This window comes from Alligator sinensis, unplaced genomic scaffold (genome assembly GCF_000455745.1).
Source record: "Alligator sinensis unplaced genomic scaffold, ASM45574v1 scaffold469_1, whole genome shotgun sequence".
In the NCBI taxonomy this organism is placed as follows: Eukaryota; Metazoa; Chordata; order Crocodylia; family Alligatoridae; genus Alligator; species Alligator sinensis.
In genome coordinates, this window is record NW_005841934.1 from 1,379,260 (window position 1) to 1,400,307 (window position 21,048).

The 21,048-nt window shown below is 51.3% G+C and overlaps 1 protein-coding gene across 6 annotated transcripts in view; it reads left to right on the forward strand.

Moving 5' to 3' along the window:
* Positions 1 to 9: 9 nt before the first annotated feature.
* CADPS (calcium dependent secretion activator) overlaps positions 10 to 21,048 on the forward strand; it is a 244,038-nt gene continuing 222,999 nt past the window's right edge. For 3 of the 6 annotated variants that reach the window (XM_025199031.1, XM_025199032.1, XM_025199033.1), the window contains exon 1: positions 3,224 to 3,302. In XM_025199031.1, the coding sequence (XP_025054816.1) occupies positions 3,225 to 3,302 (78 nt within the window). In that variant the 5' untranslated portion in view covers position 3,224. Of the gene's footprint in view, positions 157 to 3,223; positions 3,303 to 3,525; positions 3,690 to 21,048 lie in introns of those variants that run through there. The other 3 variants (XM_014518002.2, XM_025199035.1, XM_025199034.1) reach the window with 2 other exon arrangements.

Genomic DNA, 21,048 nt, shown 5'->3' on the forward strand with positions numbered 1-21,048 from the left:
GTGGTGAGCGAGAAGGAGAAGGAGGAGCTGGAGCGGCTGCAGAAGGAGGAGGAGGAGAGGAAGAGGCGCCTGCAGCTCTACGTCTTCGTCATGCGCTGCATCGCCTACCCCTTCAACGCCAAGCAGCCCACCGACATGGCCCGGCGGCAGCAGAAGGTACCGGGGCTGAGGGGGCACCCGGGGCCTGGCTCCGGCCGCCTCCGCAGCGCCCCCGGGCTCAAGGGCAGGAGGGAAGGGTCCTTGGTGGATAGAGCAGTGGTCCTGCCTTGAAGCGCCCCGGAGTTGCAGGAGGGAAGGAAGGGTCCTTGTCTGGAGGGGGGAGGTCCTGCCTCCGAAGCTCCCTTAAGTTCAGGAGGAGCGGGGGAGGAAGGGTCCTTGTTCGGAGCGGATGATCTTGCCTCCGAAGCACCCCTGGGCTCAAGGGCAGGAAGGAAGGGTCCTTGTTTGGAGGGGATGGTGCTGCCTCCAACGCTCCCCTGAGTTCAAGGGCAGGAGGGAAGGGTCCTTGTTTGGAGAGGGATGATCTTGCCTCCGAAGCGCCCCTGGGTTCAAGAGTAGGAGGGAAGGGTCCTTGTTTGGAGAGGGATGATCTTGCCTCTGAAGCTCCCCTGGGCTCAAGGGTAGGAGGGAAGGGTCCTTGTTTGGAGAGGATGATGCTGCCTCCAAAGCTCCCCTGAGTTCAAGGGCAGGAGAGAAGAGGGGATGGTTAAGAGAGGGATGGTCCTTCCTCTGGAGCTCCCCTCCAGCTCTGCTTCCCTCTGACTCCCCTGAGCCAAGGCCAAGCTTTGCTTCCCCCACCATTTTTAAAGGCAGCTTGAATTGACCCCTCCGGCCCAATGTTTTCTCCCCAGATGTTTCCCCCCCAGTACAAGCCCTGGTTGGGTGTTAGTGCAGACCCCCCAGTGGGCACGTTTGCAGCTTTGATGGGTTTTTCTCCCCCACCCGTGCAACCACAGGAGGTGCCTGGGCTGTGCTCTGCCGTGAGAGCTCCTTACATTTCTCTCTTGCTCACAGCAGGTTCAGAGCTATGTCGATAGGAGAGCGCTTTGGCATCAGGCTAGAAACTTTCATAGTCTTAAGTTTCAGCCAGCAGTCAGGCAGTGGGTTTGCAAGTGGCTATGTCCCCGTTGGCTAACGGGCTATGAAAATCAAGCTTTGCGATGGCAGGGCTGACACAACAGCAGCTCTACCTTTGCGAGTGCGTCACTACACTACAGCAGTAAACCGTTCCAGACAAAAGACTAGGGAGGGACACCTCCTCTGGACTCCCCATCAGGCGCGGTGCGACTGCAGTGAATGGAGAGAGATGTGATTAACTTTTTTTTCATGGCTGGTGGCACCACCAGCTAGTCCTCCCCTCTCCCCTCCTTTCAGATTCAAAGACTTGATACAGAAATTAGGAATTTGGAAAGCAGTTCGTTCCCACTGGCATAGGGTGCATCACAGTTGAAGGCAGCTGACTTTCTCCCCATTGCTGTCTGAATAGATGGATAATGGGATATGGCATGACTGGCTGTTTATTTGCTCCCCCTCCCTTTTTAATAGAGTTTATCAGGACTGCAGTTTTGGGCCTGATACTATTCTGCTTTTGCAAATGACCTTTATAAACCACAAAGACTCCAGGCCATATTGATATAAATGACATTCATTCAATTCTATTACACCACAAAGCTATTATTAGTCATTGGAACATAAGGACATAGGGGTAAAAAATACCAGTGCGTAGTCTGAATGCAATATAGGGCAATCTGAAGGTTGAATGGTCCCATGCCAGCTGAGCGAAAGATGTTGATTTTACAGCTAGATTTATATAGATGCATTTTCTATTTTAAGCTTCTAGTGAGCTGTGGAAACTTTGAGTTCACCACCTTGTTTCTTTTGCAACTTGTCAATAGCAGAAAATAAAATTGTAATAATCACTTGCACGGCTGCAAAAGACAAAGCTGGATTGCAGCTAAAGGTGAACTGATCATGACAATCAGCCTCAAATCCTTTAGCTGAGAGCTGGATGGTAGGAAAAATCCTAGTAGGTGAATAAAGATGCAGTGCTGCCAAGAGAAGGACAATGAAAATGAAAGGAGGAAAAATGAAAAAAAACGAAGAGGAGAAATAAAAGCCTCTTAAAGAAGTTCAGGTGAAACAAATAAATAAGTAATGGGGGTAAATGCAAAGTTAAAAAAAAAGCGGGGGGGGGGGGGTTAAAAAGGAAAAGTGAGTCATTCTCTGGAAGATGAATAATGTAGGCAAGCATAGTTAGCTGTTTTATACAAGTAGTCCAGCAATAGTCAGAACAAATGAGTTTCAGGGTTCTTGGAATAGTCTCCTATTATGTATCTGGGTTGCAGAGATTGTGAGGAATTCCTGTTGTTTTACTTGACAGCACGCAAGTCCTCTTAAAAGGAAACTCGCTCTGATTTTTCTCTTCTCTATTCCCGGATTGCGTGGAGGCTCCAGGGGGCCAGACCCTCAAGCAAATCTCCCTTCCCCTGATATGCCAGCATTGCCCAAGCAGGGAGTTGCTCTGTTGCTACAGATTGCTGTGGAAAAGGGAAGGTGGCTTTTTTCTCTATCTCCCTTGGACATCGCATCACCCTAGTGAGGGGGCAGATGTGGAGCATGTCGGCTCGGTTCCCTTTTCTGCCTCATTGGGGTTGGAGCTTGTCACAAGAGCACTCCTGCATTTAACAAGCTTTGTGGATGCTCCATGTCCTTTCATTTGGCTGTAAGGTCTTTTCATTGCTCCTGATCAACAAAAACCCATGTGCCCCAAGACAAAGAGGGAGGTAGCAAGTGCATTTTCTGCCTCGGAAGGAAAAGGCACAGGTGTTTCTGTTCTCATTGGAGCAGCTGGCTTCCCTTCCTGCTGCACAGTGGGTGCATGCACCAGGTTGCTTTCTTCGGCGCAGTGTGTGTCGACCACCAAGTGCTCAATAGCTGGACAGGAATGGAGAGGGCTTTACTGATCATCATAGAGTTGATCCAAGCTTCAGGCAAGTGGGATTAGTCCAGGCCTCTCTCCCTTTCCTTCCAGAGGTGCAGCAGGCCAGAGCTGTCACAGGCACAGGCCGTCAGGAGCCTCCTTCCAAAGAGGAGGCTGCTGCAGGGCTAATAAGGCACAGGTGTGCTTCATTACAGGCACTGAGGGCCCTGATGATTTTCCGGGAGTGGGTTGGAGAACAAAGGAAATGAACTGCTTCACTCTGCAGAAAGCATAGTGCTGGGAGATGGAGATGGGGGATTTCTTCCCACTCCAGACAGCCCAGTCAATAATAATAATTCCCAGCTTCTGGAAATGGACTGGGGTAGGACCCACCATGGGCCTGATTCAAAAGGCTTCTCTTGGGCATGCACCCTGTGGGCTTCAGGGAGGGGCAGGGTGTGATAGCTGAGCATCCCTGGTTGTGATGGCTGGGTGATAGTGGGGTGGGGAAAAGCTTAATGCTTGGGCCTTTTGCACCTGGCTATGCTGGGGAGGGTTTCAGCAAAGTGCTGAGTCTCCTCGCTGTTGTCAGTGTTAGCATCACACCTCTGCTGAGCAGGGGCAGAGCACGGTGTGGGGGTACCGCGTGGCTCGGCAGCAGCCAGGACACGAAAGCCCCCTCCCTGATGCCCTCTTGCTCTGGGAGAGAGAAGGGGTGAGGTTGTCTCGCCCAGCCTGCTCCGCTGCGCCTGGGACTCCATCCACTCAGGTAGGGCAGGAGGCCTGGAGACTCTCCCATCCCCTGCTGCATCCAGTGCATGCTCCAGGCAGGGCTGACACGGCTTTGCAAGGGGTACATGAGGACGTACACCCTTCTGCTGCTGCCAGCCCAGTGGGTTACCTGATCCAAGCTGGGGGATTGAAATGGGGGCAGCATAAATCTCCCTGGGCCCCTCTCCTGGGTCTTTTATTATTTTGCTGTTGCCAACTTAGAAATGCGAACTGGAGACATCGATTTTGGAGCTTGGACTCTGGAAAGTCGTAAGATAAAATTCAAGACATGGTCTCTGCTGCCTGGACATTAAAGACCCTCTGGGACTTGTCCTCAGAGTAGGGATTTATGCTCCTCCTGGACACTATAATGGTTGGCTGCTCTCCTCCACCCTGGAGGAGGCTGCATTACAGGGGTGCAGCCTGGGAGCAGGGAGCTATTATTTATAGGGGTGTGCATCATTTCTACCGGTAGCAAATGCGGCGTAAGGTTTGCATATGGATTGCTTGGAGATTACCTGTGAGTTCCTGCTTGGTCAAGGGAGTGGTATATTTAAGAAACTGTTGCAATAGTAGGGTAATGATATGCAGTTTGATAAACTATAACATACAGGCAAGCAAAGGGGAGTATGGGACTGTAGGTATGCACAGCCTTAAATAACTATGCGATGTGCACAGACCGGCAGCAGAAATCCCCTATTTGTGCAAGTGTTTTGCACTCCAAGAAGAAGTACTTGTGCCCACGGGGTGTGGTTTTTGTGTTGCTAACACCTGCAGAATTTCACCAGCGCAGGGAGGTGCATGTATGTCAGTATGTTCAAGCATATATTTATTTCTGCTTGTGATGTGCATGGATTTATTTTCTATATGTGCCCCTCACTTGAGGAAAGACACATCTGTGTGTTCACTGTAAATTTAATTTGGTTCTTATTTTAATGCTGTAGAGAGCACTTATGTTTATTAACTGCCTGCCCTGGATACATTTTGCCGTTCCTTTTAGCTCGTGTCTATTCAAAGAAAGATGAATTTAGGCAACTAAATATGGCATCTCCCTCTCCCCAGTTGAGTTGTAATCATATAAAGCCCTCGGAAAGGCCCCTGTGGGCTAGAGGAGTCAGATGGCATAAATCAGTTGAGAAGGGATTAGTTCAGCACTTCAGTATAAGCTGCTGCCTTTTCCCTTATGAAAGTCCCCGACCCTTTGCCCCCTACTTTCAGCATGGCTGTGTCCACAGCAGATGCTTGTAGCCCGTTGGGGACGCTCTTGAGAAGATGCTAGATAATACTTCTCTCCGAGACTGACAGTCCCACCTCCGCCACCTTGAAACGAGGCAGACACAATGCTCTGTATGCACTGTGAGACGGGCTCTTTCTCAGCTCCTTCCTTGGCTGTGACATGCGGCAAACAAAAGGTGCTGTCAGGGTTATCAGTCTCTTGTACTCGTTACTTTATTTAGGAAGGAAGAACATGAAGAACTCTTTCCTCCCCCCGCCCCCTTTCATGCAAACATTAGGCAAAGTCTTAAGAGGAATGACTATATTAACAAGCACGTGCCTATGCTGTTAGGGCAAGTTGGGGTGCAGGCAGTCGGCCCACCCAAGAGTTAGTGTTACTTCCTAAGGGAGTAAGTGTGAAAGCTGCAAGGGCCAAATTCAGATCAGTGATTTGCATTTCATTGGGGTCACCCTAGACAGAGATGCTCGAAGCTGACATCATCACTGGACACTGTGCTATGTGATGAGGTAGCGTATTGGGGTCACCCTGGACAAAGATCCTTGTAGCTGACATCACCGGACACCATGTGCTAGGTGATGAGGTAGTATTGGAGTCGCTCGAGACGGAGATCTTCATAGCTGACATCATCAGACACCATGAGCGATGCAATGAGGTAGCCTGTGTTGTTAGACTTTTACCTCTGGTTCAGTAAAGCCTGTAAGCTTGTATTTTGCTGCACGGTGCGGGAATTTAGCACGCGCGTAACATTTGTCACGTGCTGAAGCACTATGTTGAATGAGTGGAAATCGGTTTTAGCCTCTGCTTTTCCAGCATGTCTTAAGACTGCTGCAGTGATGGGGAGTGTTGCAGAGCTAGCGCAGTATCTCAAGTAGCCCAGGATCTCCCAGCTAGCGCAGCCTGGGCTGCAGATCCTGCAACGGTCTGCCCCAAGCTGTCTCTTAGTTTATACATTGGGCTTCTGGCACTGGGGATTACCAGGCTCTGCCCAGCAGAAATCCTCCCTTCTTGCTCCAAGGAGGGAAGGGAATTACTGTGGCCCTCAAAGGGCGGCTGTACCTCTGGGCAGCTCCACTGCCCAGTGCAGCGCTTGCCCCCTGCTCCTTTCTTTTTTCCTGGGCAGAAGCATCCAGCAGCCTGCAAGGAAATTGCTCTGAGATCCCAGCCATGCGGAGGGGTAGGAGGGAACTTCCAATGGTCCTTCCCACCTGTAAGGCTTGCAGGGCTGGTCCTGAGATGTGTGTTTGCTACTGAAAAGATCCTTGGAAAAGGAGGCGGCGTCAGGGGTCTTCATTGCGTGGTTAACCCAGGCAATCGGCACGCACATCTGAGCACTTCAGCTTGTGTTACATGAGCATCTGCACTCCAAAGCCACACTCGTGTCATTGCAGTCAAGTGCCGATAACCGTCCAGTGCCTTCTCACCATTCGCACAAAGTGCATAGGTGTAAGCAGTGCCTGGGCTTTAACCTTTGCCCTGCTCCAGTCCAGCTGTTCTGGTGCAAATCACGATCACAGAGAGGCTCTTGTGTGTGCAGGGAGGTCACAGCCTGCACTAGCCTGTCTGTAGGAACGAGCCCTCGCAGTGAAGAAGAGCCATTGCTTGGGAAGTGTCTAAATGGGGAGGGAAATATGGTCTAGCTATAGGATCTGGAACTTCTGCACCGTGAGAAGAATATGACTGAGAAATTCAAAGACCTAATCTGGAGCCCACAAATGATAGGTGAATCATTCCCTATTTTGCTGGTGTCTTTAATTTAATTTGAGTGGATATTAAATGTTTGTCCTACTTGAGCTATTTGTGTACTCCGTAGCTTATTAAACCAGAAGAAAAAATAATTAAATAGGTTGTAAACCTGCTCGTTATTTGACTGCGTCGGGTTTGTAGGCTGCCGATCGGCGATCCACGCTTACTGCCGCTGTCTGTGCCAGTGCTTCGTTCGCGTTGTGCGGCATCTTTCAGACCAGAGACGTGAAACGCAGCAGCGGGGACTCGTTCAATGGTGCTGTTCTGTTCAACCTGAAAGCCTGTCTTTAAAAGCATTATCTTTCTTGCTTTGCACAGTCTAGACGCACTCCCTGAAGCAGCCAGCCTTTTGCATAACTTGTCATTTCCTTTGCTGAACTCTGAATGTTTTCCAGTCAGCGTAAGTAGAGAGCAGTCAGCAGTAATTTCTTGCATAGTGTCGGTAGTTCTGCATTATAGTGGATTCTGCCTCGTTATTTTATTTTGTAGGTGATGGAAAAGAAGGCTGCTTACTGTGCCAGCATCAGTGGGAATGTCAGAGTTGTGGTGTTCAGGTGATAATTGCCTAGATTTGTCTTAAAATCTGCAGGAGAATGGCAGTGCCATGGCGCAACTCGAGCTTGCCCCAGGGAGTGCATCCTCTTCATCTGTCCAGGGAAAGGGGCTTGTACCCCTTCCACTGCAGGATGCAGCCAGGTACGTGGCCCCTGGAAAGGATAGTTACTCTCTGCCTTGGTGGCTCCTGGCAGACGGAGGGGAGCTGCCAATCCCCCTGGCTGCTCAGGAAGGAGACTTTCCAGAGGAGGAAGGCCCTGATGAGGGTGCTTAGAAGAAGCTGAACTGGAGTTCACCATCATCTGCATTTCCAGGGGGAGAAGGGACTGCTTCTTTGTGCCCTTTGCACTAACTGGTTGCATGGCTTTCCTTTTGAGCACTGGCATTATCTCCCTGGGGTGATCTGCCTCTCAGACACCATGCCCTAAGTAAGGAAAAAAAATTAAGGTCATTAAGCAGGCTTACATAGGGGCTAAGCCAACCATCGGGCATGCAGCGCACCTGGCTGCAAGGTCCGTTCCCACCCTCCCTTCAGCAGGGCACGGCTGATCTGTGGTGCAGGGCAGAGGGGTCTGGAATAGCAGTGGCTGTCATTAGATAGAAAACATGGTGGTTTTATTAAAGCAAAGCAAAGCAATGGGTCCCAAACCTCACCAGCTTCACCGTGATCCAGCCCCAGTCTGGATGGCAGTAAGCTCCCACCCTTGGCTGCCCACCAGCTTGTCTGGGTCATTTGAATTTTCTGCCCTACCACCGAATTAGGATTGAAGCCCAAAGGGTTGATGATGCAGTGCCTCATGCTCCAGGGTTTGCGCTGACCGTGTGCTGCCGAATAAATGTGTCTGAGGGCCTCGCAGAGGTGATCCTTCAGGCAGCCCTGGCATGATGGCAACAAATGACCCAGGAAAAGCCTTGCCAACTTGCCTCTCCTCAACACTGTCCTGCCAGAGAGAGAAAGGGGATAAGCAAATAGCAGCAACATAGTAGGCGGCGGTGGTGTCCACCTCACTCCCTGATATAAACCCTGAGGCCAGATGAGCACCATCCCCCATGATCCATGATTGCCTTGGCAGAGAGCCCGGCCTGCAAGGCTGACCTAGCTGCCTCGGCGTGGAGGCAGTGCGGGTAGCTGCTCGGGGAGCGGGACAAGTAAACAAGGCAGCTGCAAAGCCAGACGTATCCAGGAAGCACCATCCAGCTGGGGACATAACGTTTTACTGCCATGGAGGCAGGTGAGCTGTTGCCCATAAAAGAGCAGCTGCCAGTGCTCTGTATATCCGGGTGCACGCATGCACTGGACTCAGCTGCAGGGGAGAAGATATCCTGGAGGGAACAGGGGATAAACTGAATGTTTGAGTATCATGCTGTGCTTGTTAGGGCCTTACAAGGGCTTATAGCAGGGGAATGAAGTCTAGCAAACCCATTTAGATTTGTACCTCCTCCTCCCCACGGCCTCTCACTGGGCGTTGTTGAGCATGAAGTCCATCATGTGTGCAGGTAGTTGGGGCACTGGACTGCCAATAAGCAAAAACCAGGAAACTTATTATATAGTCAGGCCTGCTCACAGTTGCATGGGATCTTAACACCTATAGGGGGCTGGGTTCTTACAGGTCTTGAGTTAAACAGAGATGCCAGATACCTTAAAAACCTTAGTCCTAACCCCATAATCAGTGCGACCGCCAGGTATGGTAGGCACTAGCAGGTCGAGAGCTCTCGGTGTGGTTTAAAACTGCCAATAGCTCTTTGTGCACAGCGCGGTGGAAGGATGTTGCCGCTCTGTCGATGGGTATTGCAGACGCTGGGGACAGGCTGTGATTTGGCACGTGCGCTCCTCCTTCGCAGTTTTCTACCCCAAAATGTCAGCGGACCATCCCTGGCCTGTGGCTCCTTCTGTGAGTGAGATGGTTTGCATTCAGGCTGTCCTGGGGAAGAGAGGATACGGTCTAGCAGAGCTCTTGGGAGGGACCAGGGTGCTCCTGGCAACTCCACGTGGGCTCGCAGTGAACCGGTTGTGGTGCATACGGGTGCCCGCTGCTGCAGGCAAACACGCTGGAGCATTTTTTAGGGAAATCGGCCAAGCCAAGGCACTTTCATTCCAGTGTTTGGACATATATTAGTGGGGAAATTATGTAGCATTTACTCAATCTTTGTTCTGACCATTGTGGTCCTAACTCCACAGGCTGTTCTTAAGGTGGGATGGGGTGGGGTTGCCCACGTGAGAGAGGCACGCAAGGGTCTCATTGCTAGATCGATCCACTACACCTCAAAAAGCCGACAAGGCAATGCAGCTCTTAGCATCCCTCATCAGATGATCCTTGGAGTAGCTTAAATAAGAGAGAAACCTGTCCCTGGGCACAACTGCAATCTCATGTCTTTGTGAGACATCTCCAGCTGGGCAAAGAGGCTAATGAGAGGCTGCATGTGTTATGTGGTACCTTATGGATCTGATCCATCTTGGAGTTGCAGGCATTGGAGAGAAGCATCCTTCTCCCTGGGTCCAGTCTGGACATGCTGCTGGTATTGAAGCCAAGTATCCTCAAACTAGTGGATACTTTGAAATCAACCTGCTGCCAGGTTAGTTATCCAGGTGGGGCAGAGCCAGGAGTAGCTGGCTTAGTAAAGGATCTATGAAAAAGCAATTTAAGCTGCATCTGTGGCCTTTTTATGTCATCAGTATGGTACACAGTGGCTGAAGCAGCCTGGGGAATCCATCCTGTAGGTTTTAATTTGCAGCCCCAGATCCAAATGCCCCCAGAGATCTGTGCAGCTTGGGCCCTTGGCTGTTATAAGAAAGTTTGCAGCAGAGAAGGGGTAGGGGAGCTGCATTCACCCTCGTCTTGTCTGTGGTTCCCCAGCATGGGTGTTTTCTGCATGCCGTGGGTTTAATTGTTCCCTAAGTACACAGGAGTGCTTCTGATGCAATCAGACCCCGGGAAGAGTGCTGTGCAAACTATTCGGCTTGCTGAGGTGGCCGAGGAGAAACGAGTTGGTACTTTCATTACGTGCCCAGATGTTGTCTCATTAGGAAGGGCCAATTCTGCCTTTACCCTAGCGAGCCTGTGTTGACTGGACTATCAGATCCTCATGCTGCCCTTCTGGGTGACTCTGTTTGCACCGTAAGAAGCAAATGTGGCAGGGTTTCTGTCGGCTAGGAGGTGCCGCCTGAACCTTGTGGTTGCTTTTCTGGAATATGGCTTCTGAAAGCATTTGCTTCGGTACCTGGATGGCAGTGGTGCTTGAGCACCTATATAGCAGGGCAGTGAGGTGCCTTGTGAATCTGCCAGGCCCTTCAGCTGGTGCCCACTTCCAAACACAACGGAGGCTCTCAGAAACCTGCGTTATTGGGAGCTGGTGGGATGTAGGCTGCTCCATGCCTAAGTCACTCTGGAAGATGACACTTGAGCGGCTCAGTCATCGAGCGACCCGCAGATGGTCTCTGTTTCAACCTCCAACAAGTGTCCGTGGCCAAATGGCAAACCAGCGCCCGCTGCTGTACAGCTGCAAGGTACGCGGAGAGGGCATTTGTGGTGTCAAGAAGCAGTTTTTATTGACTGTATTTATTCTTTCCTGTTGTTGCTGTCTTGCTGTAACTCATCCTACTGGGGGTAGTAGGAAGAGCAGTGGGCCAGGGATTGCAGTGTCCTTTTCTTTGTCGGCACCTTTGTGATGTTTACCTGGAGTAGGATTAGGGGCTCTATCCTGCAATCTCGTGCAGGCAGGGGAGACCTTTTGACTTCAGTCAGTCCTCTGCTGATGGTGGGTGGGCTCGGATGTCTCCACTGGCAGAACAGGGGTGCAGGGCTGAGTGATGTTCCTTCCCCACGATGTTTCTGGAGAGTGAAATTCCCCCAAATCCAGGTGAATTTTATGATCAGGGTGAGAGGCCAGAGTCATCAGGTCTGCCTCTGTCTACAGAAATGCTGGTGTGGGCAGGCTCCTGATGCCATGCTATTTGCAGCTCCTGTTGTGACTTGATCCTTGCATTTTGGTAACACGCAGGGGCATGAGCCCAGGACTCCGCCACTGCAAAAAGGCAGTTCCTTCCCCAAAAAGCTTCCCATCTAAACGGAGGCAACAGGCAGGCTGGGGACAAAGATGACAAAGCCTCATTTAACTTTTTCTTAGGTAACAGGAAAGTAATGCTAAGAGTGGTAAACCCATCCAATTTGCTGCTGTAGGAGAGAGACTGAGCAGCAGTGACAGCAGCCGGCACTTTAGCTCCAAGGAGGGAACCACGACTCTGACGTTCCCACAGCCCCCAGCACTTTAGCTGTAATAACTAGCTTCTCCATCCTGTTGTCTGCTCTCTGAGCTGGGCTGAGCACTATTGCGTCCCACTGACTTCTTTGTGGTAGGGACGCGGGGAATGTGTGAAGAATAAGAAATGCTGCCTCTTTCTGAAGCAGGTCACCTGTGGAAGTGAGCACGCTTTCTGGGGTCACCTGTGCTGTGGTCTTGGACTTATCAGGCAGTTTATTGCACGCACATTTGTGCTGTGCTGCATCTTGCACCTTGTGCCGGGCAGGATATCTAGGGAAGGAATGACAGCACCTGAAAGGAAGCTGGGTGTGCAAGGAGGCATGACCTAGACTGCACTCAACTCCATTATATCTTAGACTAAAATTATTTGCACGCCATTGCAAGAGGCACTCTCTGAAGAGCTGCAAGGGGGAAGCTGGCTAAGTATCAGCTCCACATCCTTTGCATTATCCATTCCCACTCCCTTGCAGTCTGATTCTTGGCCCTCGATGGGTTGAGAGAAGCAAGGGTCTATTTGCCTTCATCGCAAACCAAGGTGGGAGCCATTTATTGGCAGTAATTACAGCCTGATGAGACCTGGAAGTGGTGGAGGAAAGGAGAAAAATTTTCCCTTCCATCCAAGAGCTGTAAACCTCCAAGCTGTGCTGTCGGGAGGAGCTAGGGGTGGGCTGGCAAAGAGGAGAAGAGCTGGTTCTTGCTGATGTGGGGTGCATGGTAGAAGCAGGGCTAATATCTCAGAGTCTGGGGGATAAAACTGAGGCTGGGCCTGGCAGCAGGGGCATGAACCCGCAGCTTTTTGTGCCTCCGTGCATGTGGTCAGGGCCAAATCCCTGACATGGAGCCGTCGGGGAGCTCAGCTCCTTTGCACCAGGGGAAGCAGGGCAGACTGCAGTAGTAACCGGGGACCCAGGCCCTGGGGTCCAAGCAGCCTTCAATGAAGCAGTGAGTCAGAGGCTGACTAACCGGTGACGGGCTGCATGCACCTGACAGCTGACGACTGCCGGACCGGTGCGTGTGACTCACGGGATGAATGGAGCAGGAGCATGAATGAAGAGGAGGCCCGAGGAAAACAAGGCGAGCTGGGGGTTGCAAGGCAGCGGGAGCTGCACTCGGCATGGGTCATCCTGCCGGAGCCTGGTGCTGATGGGCAGAGGAGAGGGAAGGGATTTGAACCCCTTGAAGGCTGCATTAGCGGAGGGGAGCAGTAAGCAGCATTCAGCAATGCAGGCATGTGCATGGCAGAGGTTCAGCACAGGCAGGTGACTTCAAACAGGATCACAGGGAGTTTTGGATCAAAAACTAAACCTTGTCTGTTTGAGGCAAGGCAATATTACCCTTTCAGCCACCTCCAGCTTCTCCAGCAGGCTCCAGTTTGCTCTAAGCAATAGGACAGCCCTGCTGGGCAGCCAGCTCTGAAAGAAACTGCGAACCTCTCTGCCTCCATGAGAAAACCAGCCCATCCCTCAAGCTTGTAACAGGGTGGGCAGTCGAATCTATCTGCCTTGATGGTGACAGAGAAAGGGCAAAGGACAGAGGTAACCCCACTTTGCAGCTCGACGCTGGGCCACGTTAGCAGCTTCTCTGCATCGGGGACCATCCTGGCCTGGGCCTCGGGGCAGATGCTGGATGCAGGCCAGTTATCTAGGGACATGCAGGGCTCTGAGCAGCATGGACTTCTTTTGATAGCCAGCTCGGAGGCAGTGCAAGGGTTTTGTCTCAGCTCAGTGATTTGCATGATGTCACTAGGTCTAGGGAGCAAGTTGGGATCAGCACCTGCTCGTGGGGCCAAGTCTAGGCAAGAGATGCAGGGAAAAGATCTGGAGCTAAATGAGAGTCTTCTTTCTCTCCCTCTCTGAGAAGCTGCCCACTCTGACCTCTCCAAGCAGGCTTGAGGTTATCCAGGATCACAGCTTGGCCCAGTAAAGCCCTCTCCCATTTCCCTGCCCTCACTGGATGGTCACAGTACTCCTAAAATGAAGGGTTGGTTTCGTTTGAGTTGCCCCTGAAGAGGTTGGGAGGGATCATTTGGGAACTAGGAAGGAAAGGACTCATTAGCCAAGGGGAGGTACCATGGGGTACCCATTCACTTGGTGGGTACAGAGAGGGTTGTCCTGCATCTTCCAGCTCTGTAGCCAGGCTAAGACATTGCAGCATCTCTCTGAACACGGCCTCTGGGCAGAGGAGGCATCACCCCCTTGCATGATTTGGGCACGCCAGGCATTTGCCCCATGCTGAGCCCCCTGCCTTCCCTGCTATTGTTGCCCATCTAGCCGAATGAAAGCTAGCTCAAGGACACCTTCCTCATGCCACAGCCTGGTATCCCTCCTCATACCAGTGCTGAGCAGGGCAGGAAGTTGGAGGGCACAGGCTAGAAGCAGATGGCGAGGAGGTAATGAGTTCAGGAGGGGCTTGGGTGCCTTGCTTTTAATGAGATTTGTAAACTCCTCTTTCATTTTTTTCTGAGTGTTGTCAGTGCTATTTTATGGGGTGGCAGGGGGAGAAGGGGCAAACCCCCTTGAGCTTTTAAAGGCATGACACACGGGACACTGCCAGAGCATCACTGCCCAAGCCTCCAGCCCCTACCCCTGACGCGACACGGGCTCAGCAAGTGCAGCTGTACTGGGAGGCAGAAAACACGTTAGCCGTGATCACGCGTAGCACCGGTTTGCACCTCTGCCACCAGGCATTTTTAGGTTGCTGAGGCCAAGGCCTCTGAGGGCTGCGGTGCTACAGCCTCGTTCAGGTTATTTTTCACACATGAGCGTGTGTGCGCCCGTGCGAAGGAGAGCTGGCGGAGATCGTGTCCGTCGGTTCCCGTGCAAAAGCCCAAACGGATGCTGAAGTCGCCCCAAAAATGAATCTAATCCTTGTGTTCAGTGGGCCACCCTATTTATAGCACAAGCAATTACTCTCCCTGCATCCCAGAACTCTAATTGCCTTTTTATTGCTGTTTAGTGCTATGTTAAAGGTTTCTGAATACTATTGCCTTGTTTTCTCATTAGCTCTGTTTGTTCCTCTACTAGCTCCCCTCCTCTGCCACGTTTGCTTGCCCTTGCCTTGCCGAGCTCTGCCTCCCCTTTTCTTCTCCCCACTTGTGCTTTTTCAGGTCAGTGCCCCACTTACCCTGTGCACTGCCATTCGTGCCACCCTGACGTGCCATTTGGGTTTATCGCCATCGGCACCTCTCTGCCACACCCAGCCCCTCCATAGAGCTACTATATTCTCCGCAGCCAAGCTCCTCCTCGGGGCACCCTCCTACCATGAGGCTTCCCAGAAAATAACCTGCCGACCATGAAGCTACGTGGTGCTTGAGGGGAGCTTGACGTATTTCTGTTGTTTGAATGCAACCCGTCACCACTTGACACGTGCGTTGCTCCTTTCCGCTGCCCTCCGTGGAGCAGGCGCGGTGTCCTTTGTGCTCATGCAGCTCGCTGGACACAGATAGTTTTGATGCACATGGGCTTTGCAAGTATATGGTCCCTTCACATGTTTTCTCCTTGAACGCGAGCGTGACTGTGTCACTCGGGTGGCTTTGGTTAGGTCTGCATCGTATTGCTCTCCTGCTTCTCGCTGAGAGGCTCACGCCACTCTGATTCATCAGGAAATTTCTTCGTGGTATTTTTTGTTTGTTCCCTCTGGTCAGCGAGAGAGAAAATAAGCCAAACTGGTCTTCAGCTTCCCCCTCAGCACCCAGCTCTATTCCAAAATGTTTCCTAGCCCCAGACGTCCAAGCCACTCAGCCTTAGAGCCTGCCTATTGACTGTGGGGATTAATATTTGATGCAGTATTGTATCAAAGGCTTTCTCAAAGTGTAGCTCACCAGTGTCCACTGCTTGCCCCTGCCAGCCTCATCCAATTTATTAAGTATGATCTCACTTCTATGAAGCCTCGATGACTGTGCATAGCACAGGAGCCTTCTCAAGGTCACCAGTTCAGAGGCAGGTGCAATGCCACGTCCCTGCCTCTTGCTGAAAGTTTTCTCCAGAGGCTCCGCATGGTATCTCCGGATTCATTGCCCACGAGCACCGTCCGGCTCGGGGCAGTGTGATTGAGCTAAATGCCGACGGCTGCATCCGAGCACTCGTCACACTGCTTTCCTGTCTGCTGGAGGACCTCGGCGTCTTTGCATTTGCTTTGCAACAGCGTAAATACAGTGCAACAGGGCTACAGGCCAAACCAAAGCAGGCAGCAAAGTGGGGCTACAGCATTACCGGACTGGAAATGACTATGCAGTGGGCAGGGCGGTGTTGATTAAAACTAACGCCGATTTAGTCTCCCACCCCTCGCGATGCTGTGAATTGGGAGTAAGTTCCCAGTGCTCAGTGGTTCTGCTGTTGGGACGCTCGCCTGGCGCTGGAGGGGTGATTTGGCCTGCCCCTCCACAGACCTCCTGTGTGACCTCGGGGGGCTCTTGGGGTCCCAAGCCACACGAGAGGGGGTAAAAACACAAAGCCTGCCCCATAGGAATGTACACAGACGCAGCAAGGCGTGTGGGATGCTGAGTGAGGAGGCTCACGTGGGTGCTGCCAGCACCCGAGAGTGATCGGCTCGGACCCAGTTGTGGAGCCTGCACGTGACAGAGCTGGGCTTCTCGGCCTGTTGTGTGACTTACTGCGTCCTCTGAGCAGCGCCGGCAGCTGCTGCCTTTTGTTATAAGCCAGCTAATACAGCCTTGCATAATTCATGACTACAAACCGTGCGCCCTCGATGATAAAAGGAGCTGATGTTTAATTTACACGCGTGGCTCCTCGTATAGATCTTCCAGCGGGCGCCGACGACAGCCGTGGTGGCAGGCAGTGGGAGGCTGTTCGTGGTGTCACCGCGTCGGGGAGTCGCAGCAAGGGGCCTGAGCTTCCAGTCTCGGAGATAGGCATGGTGTTGAACCCTGATGTGAAGGGCTGTAGGATGTGAGCCTTTAGGGCAGCCGGCTGGATGGCAGGAATCAAAGGGACTGGAGTAAAGGGCAGTTGTCCTCCCCACGTAGCGAGTTTTCTTTTGGTCTGTTGTGCACCGAGCACCATACCAGGAAAGCTGCAGTTTGCAGAGACAGACTGGTGCCTGTTAGACTGCCGCGGAGCCCTGTGCTTTCCTCTGCAAAGCAAGCAAGTCTGGAGGGCAGGCGATGTGGCCTGGCCACATTTGCAGGCCCTGTCTCCCTTTCAGCAGCAGCTCTGTCCTTGACATCCAGTGGGGTCAAGGTGATGCAGCAGGGCTTGGGGCTCATAAGAAGGGCCTGAAGCATGCTCTCCCTCCATGGTAAGAGACCTCCCAACCTGCTCCCTTTATGTTAGGGGCTTCTGTGCAAGCCATGTTCCCTGGGGAGTCCTGACAGTCTTGTGGTTTAGCAGTTTCTGTTTGCAGCAATGAAAAGGAAGAGCAGTTCCTTGCTGTGCGTCTCCTGCTACCGCGCTCCAAGGAGGGACCTTTTCTGGCTCCTCTTGGCCGGCTTTGGCTCTGTCCCTTTACAGACTGGTTATAGGCTGTCCTGCCTGGGACAGTGACCTCTATACAGTCCTCAAACTCAATTGGAGGGCATAAAATAGCATCGCCGTTCCTTCAGGAGTGAAGTCTGGCAGCCCGGGGCCCTCGCGGCGGGTGTGAGATGGAGTCTGCTGTTCGCTTCGGCCTCAGCTTTGCTTTCCTTTCACACCTTATCGCTCAAACGTGTGCCTCCTTCATCAGCAGGAGACAATGCAGCTGTTTAGGAAGTTGAAATCTCCAACCCCATTTCATTTTGGGGCTAAGCCGGGGGAGCTGTGAATGCCTGAGAGCCCATCCCTGGCTGTTTCAGCAGCTCCTGGAGCGGAGAGCATTGCGTTGTTCCTCGCTATGCCCAGATGATAACGTGCTGGTTTAATTGCTGTCCCCCTCTGTTTTCTTAAATGCTACTGAGGGAAGCATGATCCAAAATAAGGGCCTGATTCTGCACCTCCAGGTGCCTTGCTTTGTAACTGAGGCCTTAAGTGTCTCCTCCAAGCCAGCGCTGGGGCAAACGAAGGGTGCAATGTCACAACTTTCCCCCAGCAGTAGCGGTTTGAATGCCTCGTGCGCGCTTCAAGGGATGCATCGGGTGCGAAGGTCTGGAGGATAAGGAGAGCTGGTTTTGGGAGCACAAATGAGGGTGCAGAGAAGAGTGCTTGCTTCCAGTGAGTGTAGCTGCTTTGTCTCGAGTGGAGTCGCTTTTGATTTATCCGGTGTAAACTAGAGGAGAGTCGCAGCCAAGCTCTTTCCTACCAGCCAAGTGGACATGAGTCAGTGGCCAGCACGGAGCAGATGGCTTGCTGTTTCTATGCCCTTTAGTTTTATTACGGCAGATCTGGGAGAGAGTTTACAGCTGCTCTAGTCGTTTGGCAAATCAGCTTCATCTGTCTTGTGTTGCGATGCCTCTGTGATGTCAGATGGGCCTTTTACCTTTCATGTATGTTCGGACTAAGCAAATCACGGTGTTTTTCGTCGGGAGTTAATGATGAAAGGTGGCATTAGAGTGGTGTTTTTTTCACTCTTTTTTGCTTTGGTGTACGTTCCTGTTCATACTAACTGTAATCTTCTTTTTATTGCCGCTATGAAGAACAGATGTGCCACTTGATTTTTGATTCAGCGAGAATCCTGCTTTTTTTAGCCTGATTACTTGCAGTGGAAAGCTATGACCTATATCCAAGGTGAAATTTCTTATAAACATTGGCTGGGAGTAGGGGCACTTTTTGAGAAGACTAAGAGAGGCCAGACAGCAGCAAACCTTTTGGTTTAGGTGCCCAAATGCCAAATCAGCCACAACTCGGTTTCTTTCAAGGTGAAAGCAAGAAGGATGTTAATTCATTTTGATATTTAAGTGGAAAACTGTGTGCGCACTAATTACGTTCAGTCAGTTACCCTCGCTAAGCATTGCATGGTGAGAAATGAAGTTATACAGGAGGCTTCTTCACTGATGATTCGGTCATGCACTAAAAGGTTTGCAGCCGACATGTCATGTTTGTTCCTTCAAAGAACGATCAGGGAAATCATCCAGCAGATGATAAAATCATCATCCAGCACTCATGACAGGTCCCCTGCTTCTAATGGTCTGGATTTTTTTTTTCCATGGGATATTAACAGGTAAATAGTGCATGAGCCCTTTAAAATGCAATTAACATTTTATTTAGGGCAAAATTTAGATGCTGAAAGTGCCATCATTTACACACATCCTTGCAAGCCTTCAGCATTTGCGCTCTCAGGTTATAGTGCATGCATTTATCCATGGGGGTGGCTTATCTGTACAGACAGAGACAACTTCTGCCTGTCCTAACATCCCAGCAGTGGCCCAGGGAAGTCGACAAGGGCAGATGGAGGTGAATGATAATACAGCATAACCATGGTGTTTCTGGAGCCTGTGTTGCTCCTTTTGCCTGTCATGCTCAGGCTCAATAACAAAGAACCAGTGAGGACTTCAGAGAGATGGAAACTTCCCGGGGTGCCAGGTACATTGGAGGAGCCCGGCCTCAAAGGCCTTTCCAGCGGAGGGGAAATGCACTCGCTACTACTTAACTCTTTCTAGGAAACCAGCTTTCCCCCCAACCTCTACTGTGAAATTTGACTAAACATCCTAGCCTTAACTCCGATTATTTTGCATGCATTTGCATAGCTATGACATGCATCGCATTCAGGAATCAGGACCACACATGCTTCTTCGGCTACAACTTCAGTGCCCCCCAACTAAACCAGCATATGTTATCCCAGAACTTATTCCATTGCAAATTTACCCTGTAATCGGAGCAGATAGACTGCAAGAGGCACTGTTATAGCCAGGGATGCTGGTTTTCTGATAAAATCCCCAATTTTCGGTTTAAAAAAGTCACCCAAAATCCACATTTTTCCATGATTAAAGTGAAATGCCACTTAGATATATAGTGGTGTTTCATTTTAATCCAAGAAAAATGTGGATTTTGGGTGACTTTTTTAAACCGAAAATTGGGGATTTTTTTTTTTTTTCCATCAGAGAAAACCAGGATATAGCACTCACCTGCTTGCATTGGGTAGGACTGTCCCAGAAGGACGCTGATTAGGGGAGCAGACGCACAGCTGGTGCCTGAACTAAGGGAACTGAGCCAGCTACCTCATAGGTAAAAAGCAACTTGTTACTGCCAGAGCAAGCAAAATCTTCCCATTGCCGAATGGCGAGCATCAAGGCAGGGCGCTGGCTGAGCTTTTGAAAGCTCTTGCTCTGCTTTTCATGCAATGAAAAGCAGAACCCAAACCTTTAACATGCAACTGGCAGCATCTCCCGAAATGGAAGGAAAGGGGTTCTCCCCGGCGGCGTGGACCGGAGAAGTGGGTTGCCCAGTGTTCACTTTACGGGCTTATTGTCTCTTCTTGTGGACCAGGTTCAGTGTCCTGTGTAGGTGCCGCAAGGTGACCAGAAGGTCCCTGGCGGCTGCTGTCTGCTCTGTTGATTGAGATGGCTCCCATCTCATGCACCAGTAGGCATGGCTATCAGTAGTGTCTTCTGAGTAATGGGTGCAAATGCACCCTGGAGCAAGGCGGCTGTGTGGCAGAGTGAGTCCAGTGTCTCCAGCAGTGCATGGGGCTGTTTGTCCAAAGCAGTGCTCCGTGTGTGGTTTTACACACACATTTGTTCCCTGTGCATGCCAAGCCTTGCATCTGCGGAGGAGAGGGGGCAGAAATGCCATATGGAATATTTCAGGAGAAGGAAATGGACTTTTTCCCCCATGCCACGCTGGGATTAAAAATAGTGGTATGGAAATGGAAAACAATGACCCTGCTTTCCAGTGGGTTTTCAGGCCTGTGACGCTGCAAGTCCTCGGCCACGTGGCTCTGGTTCATCCCTGGTGGATTGGATTACTGGACTTAATGCTCGTGATCTTCCAGGTGCCCCCATCAGGGTTACAGGGTATTTCTTGATGTGTCCAGAGGTCCCTGCCCTGGACATGGCCATGCTTAGATCATGAGAAGACTGACTAGGGCAAGTGTTGCCCTGTCTTGCCCTTTGGAGAGGCCAAGGAGGCTTCATCTTTCCAGGCTGCTTTGCATGACGTGTCCCTGCAGGAAAAGGAGACGAGCAAGACTGATGCCGAATGCATGGAGAAGCATCAGCGTGTGCAACCCCCAGTCTCAGGGCCCCCTCTTGAAGGCTTTCCTGCCCCCCTGGGATCACTAGCAGTGATGGGAAGGAGTCTCAGGGTGCAATCCTGGCTCCTAGCAGATGGGATATTGGGTAGAAAGCAGGGTAGATTTGCCCCTCTTGGACTAACCAAAGGAGATGGATATAGAGAGAGATGTATAACACTAGTAATGCCCTGGATTTCACCAGGGCCAGGGTCTCCTCCCACCCCTGTGGTTTCTGGGGTCTGTGCTCCCGAGGAAGACCCAGGAGTCTGGGCTCGTACTCCAGACCTCTATCACCCCATCTTGCCTCCCAGCAATATGAAGCAGCCAGCAAATAATGACTTCTTGCACAGTGGCAGAAGGCAGATATCCGTTTCACCTACTTTCCTATTTGCTTTTCTGTTTCACCTACTTCACTTTTGCTGCTTTTTTTTTTTTCCCCTCCAAGAATGACCTCCTGCTG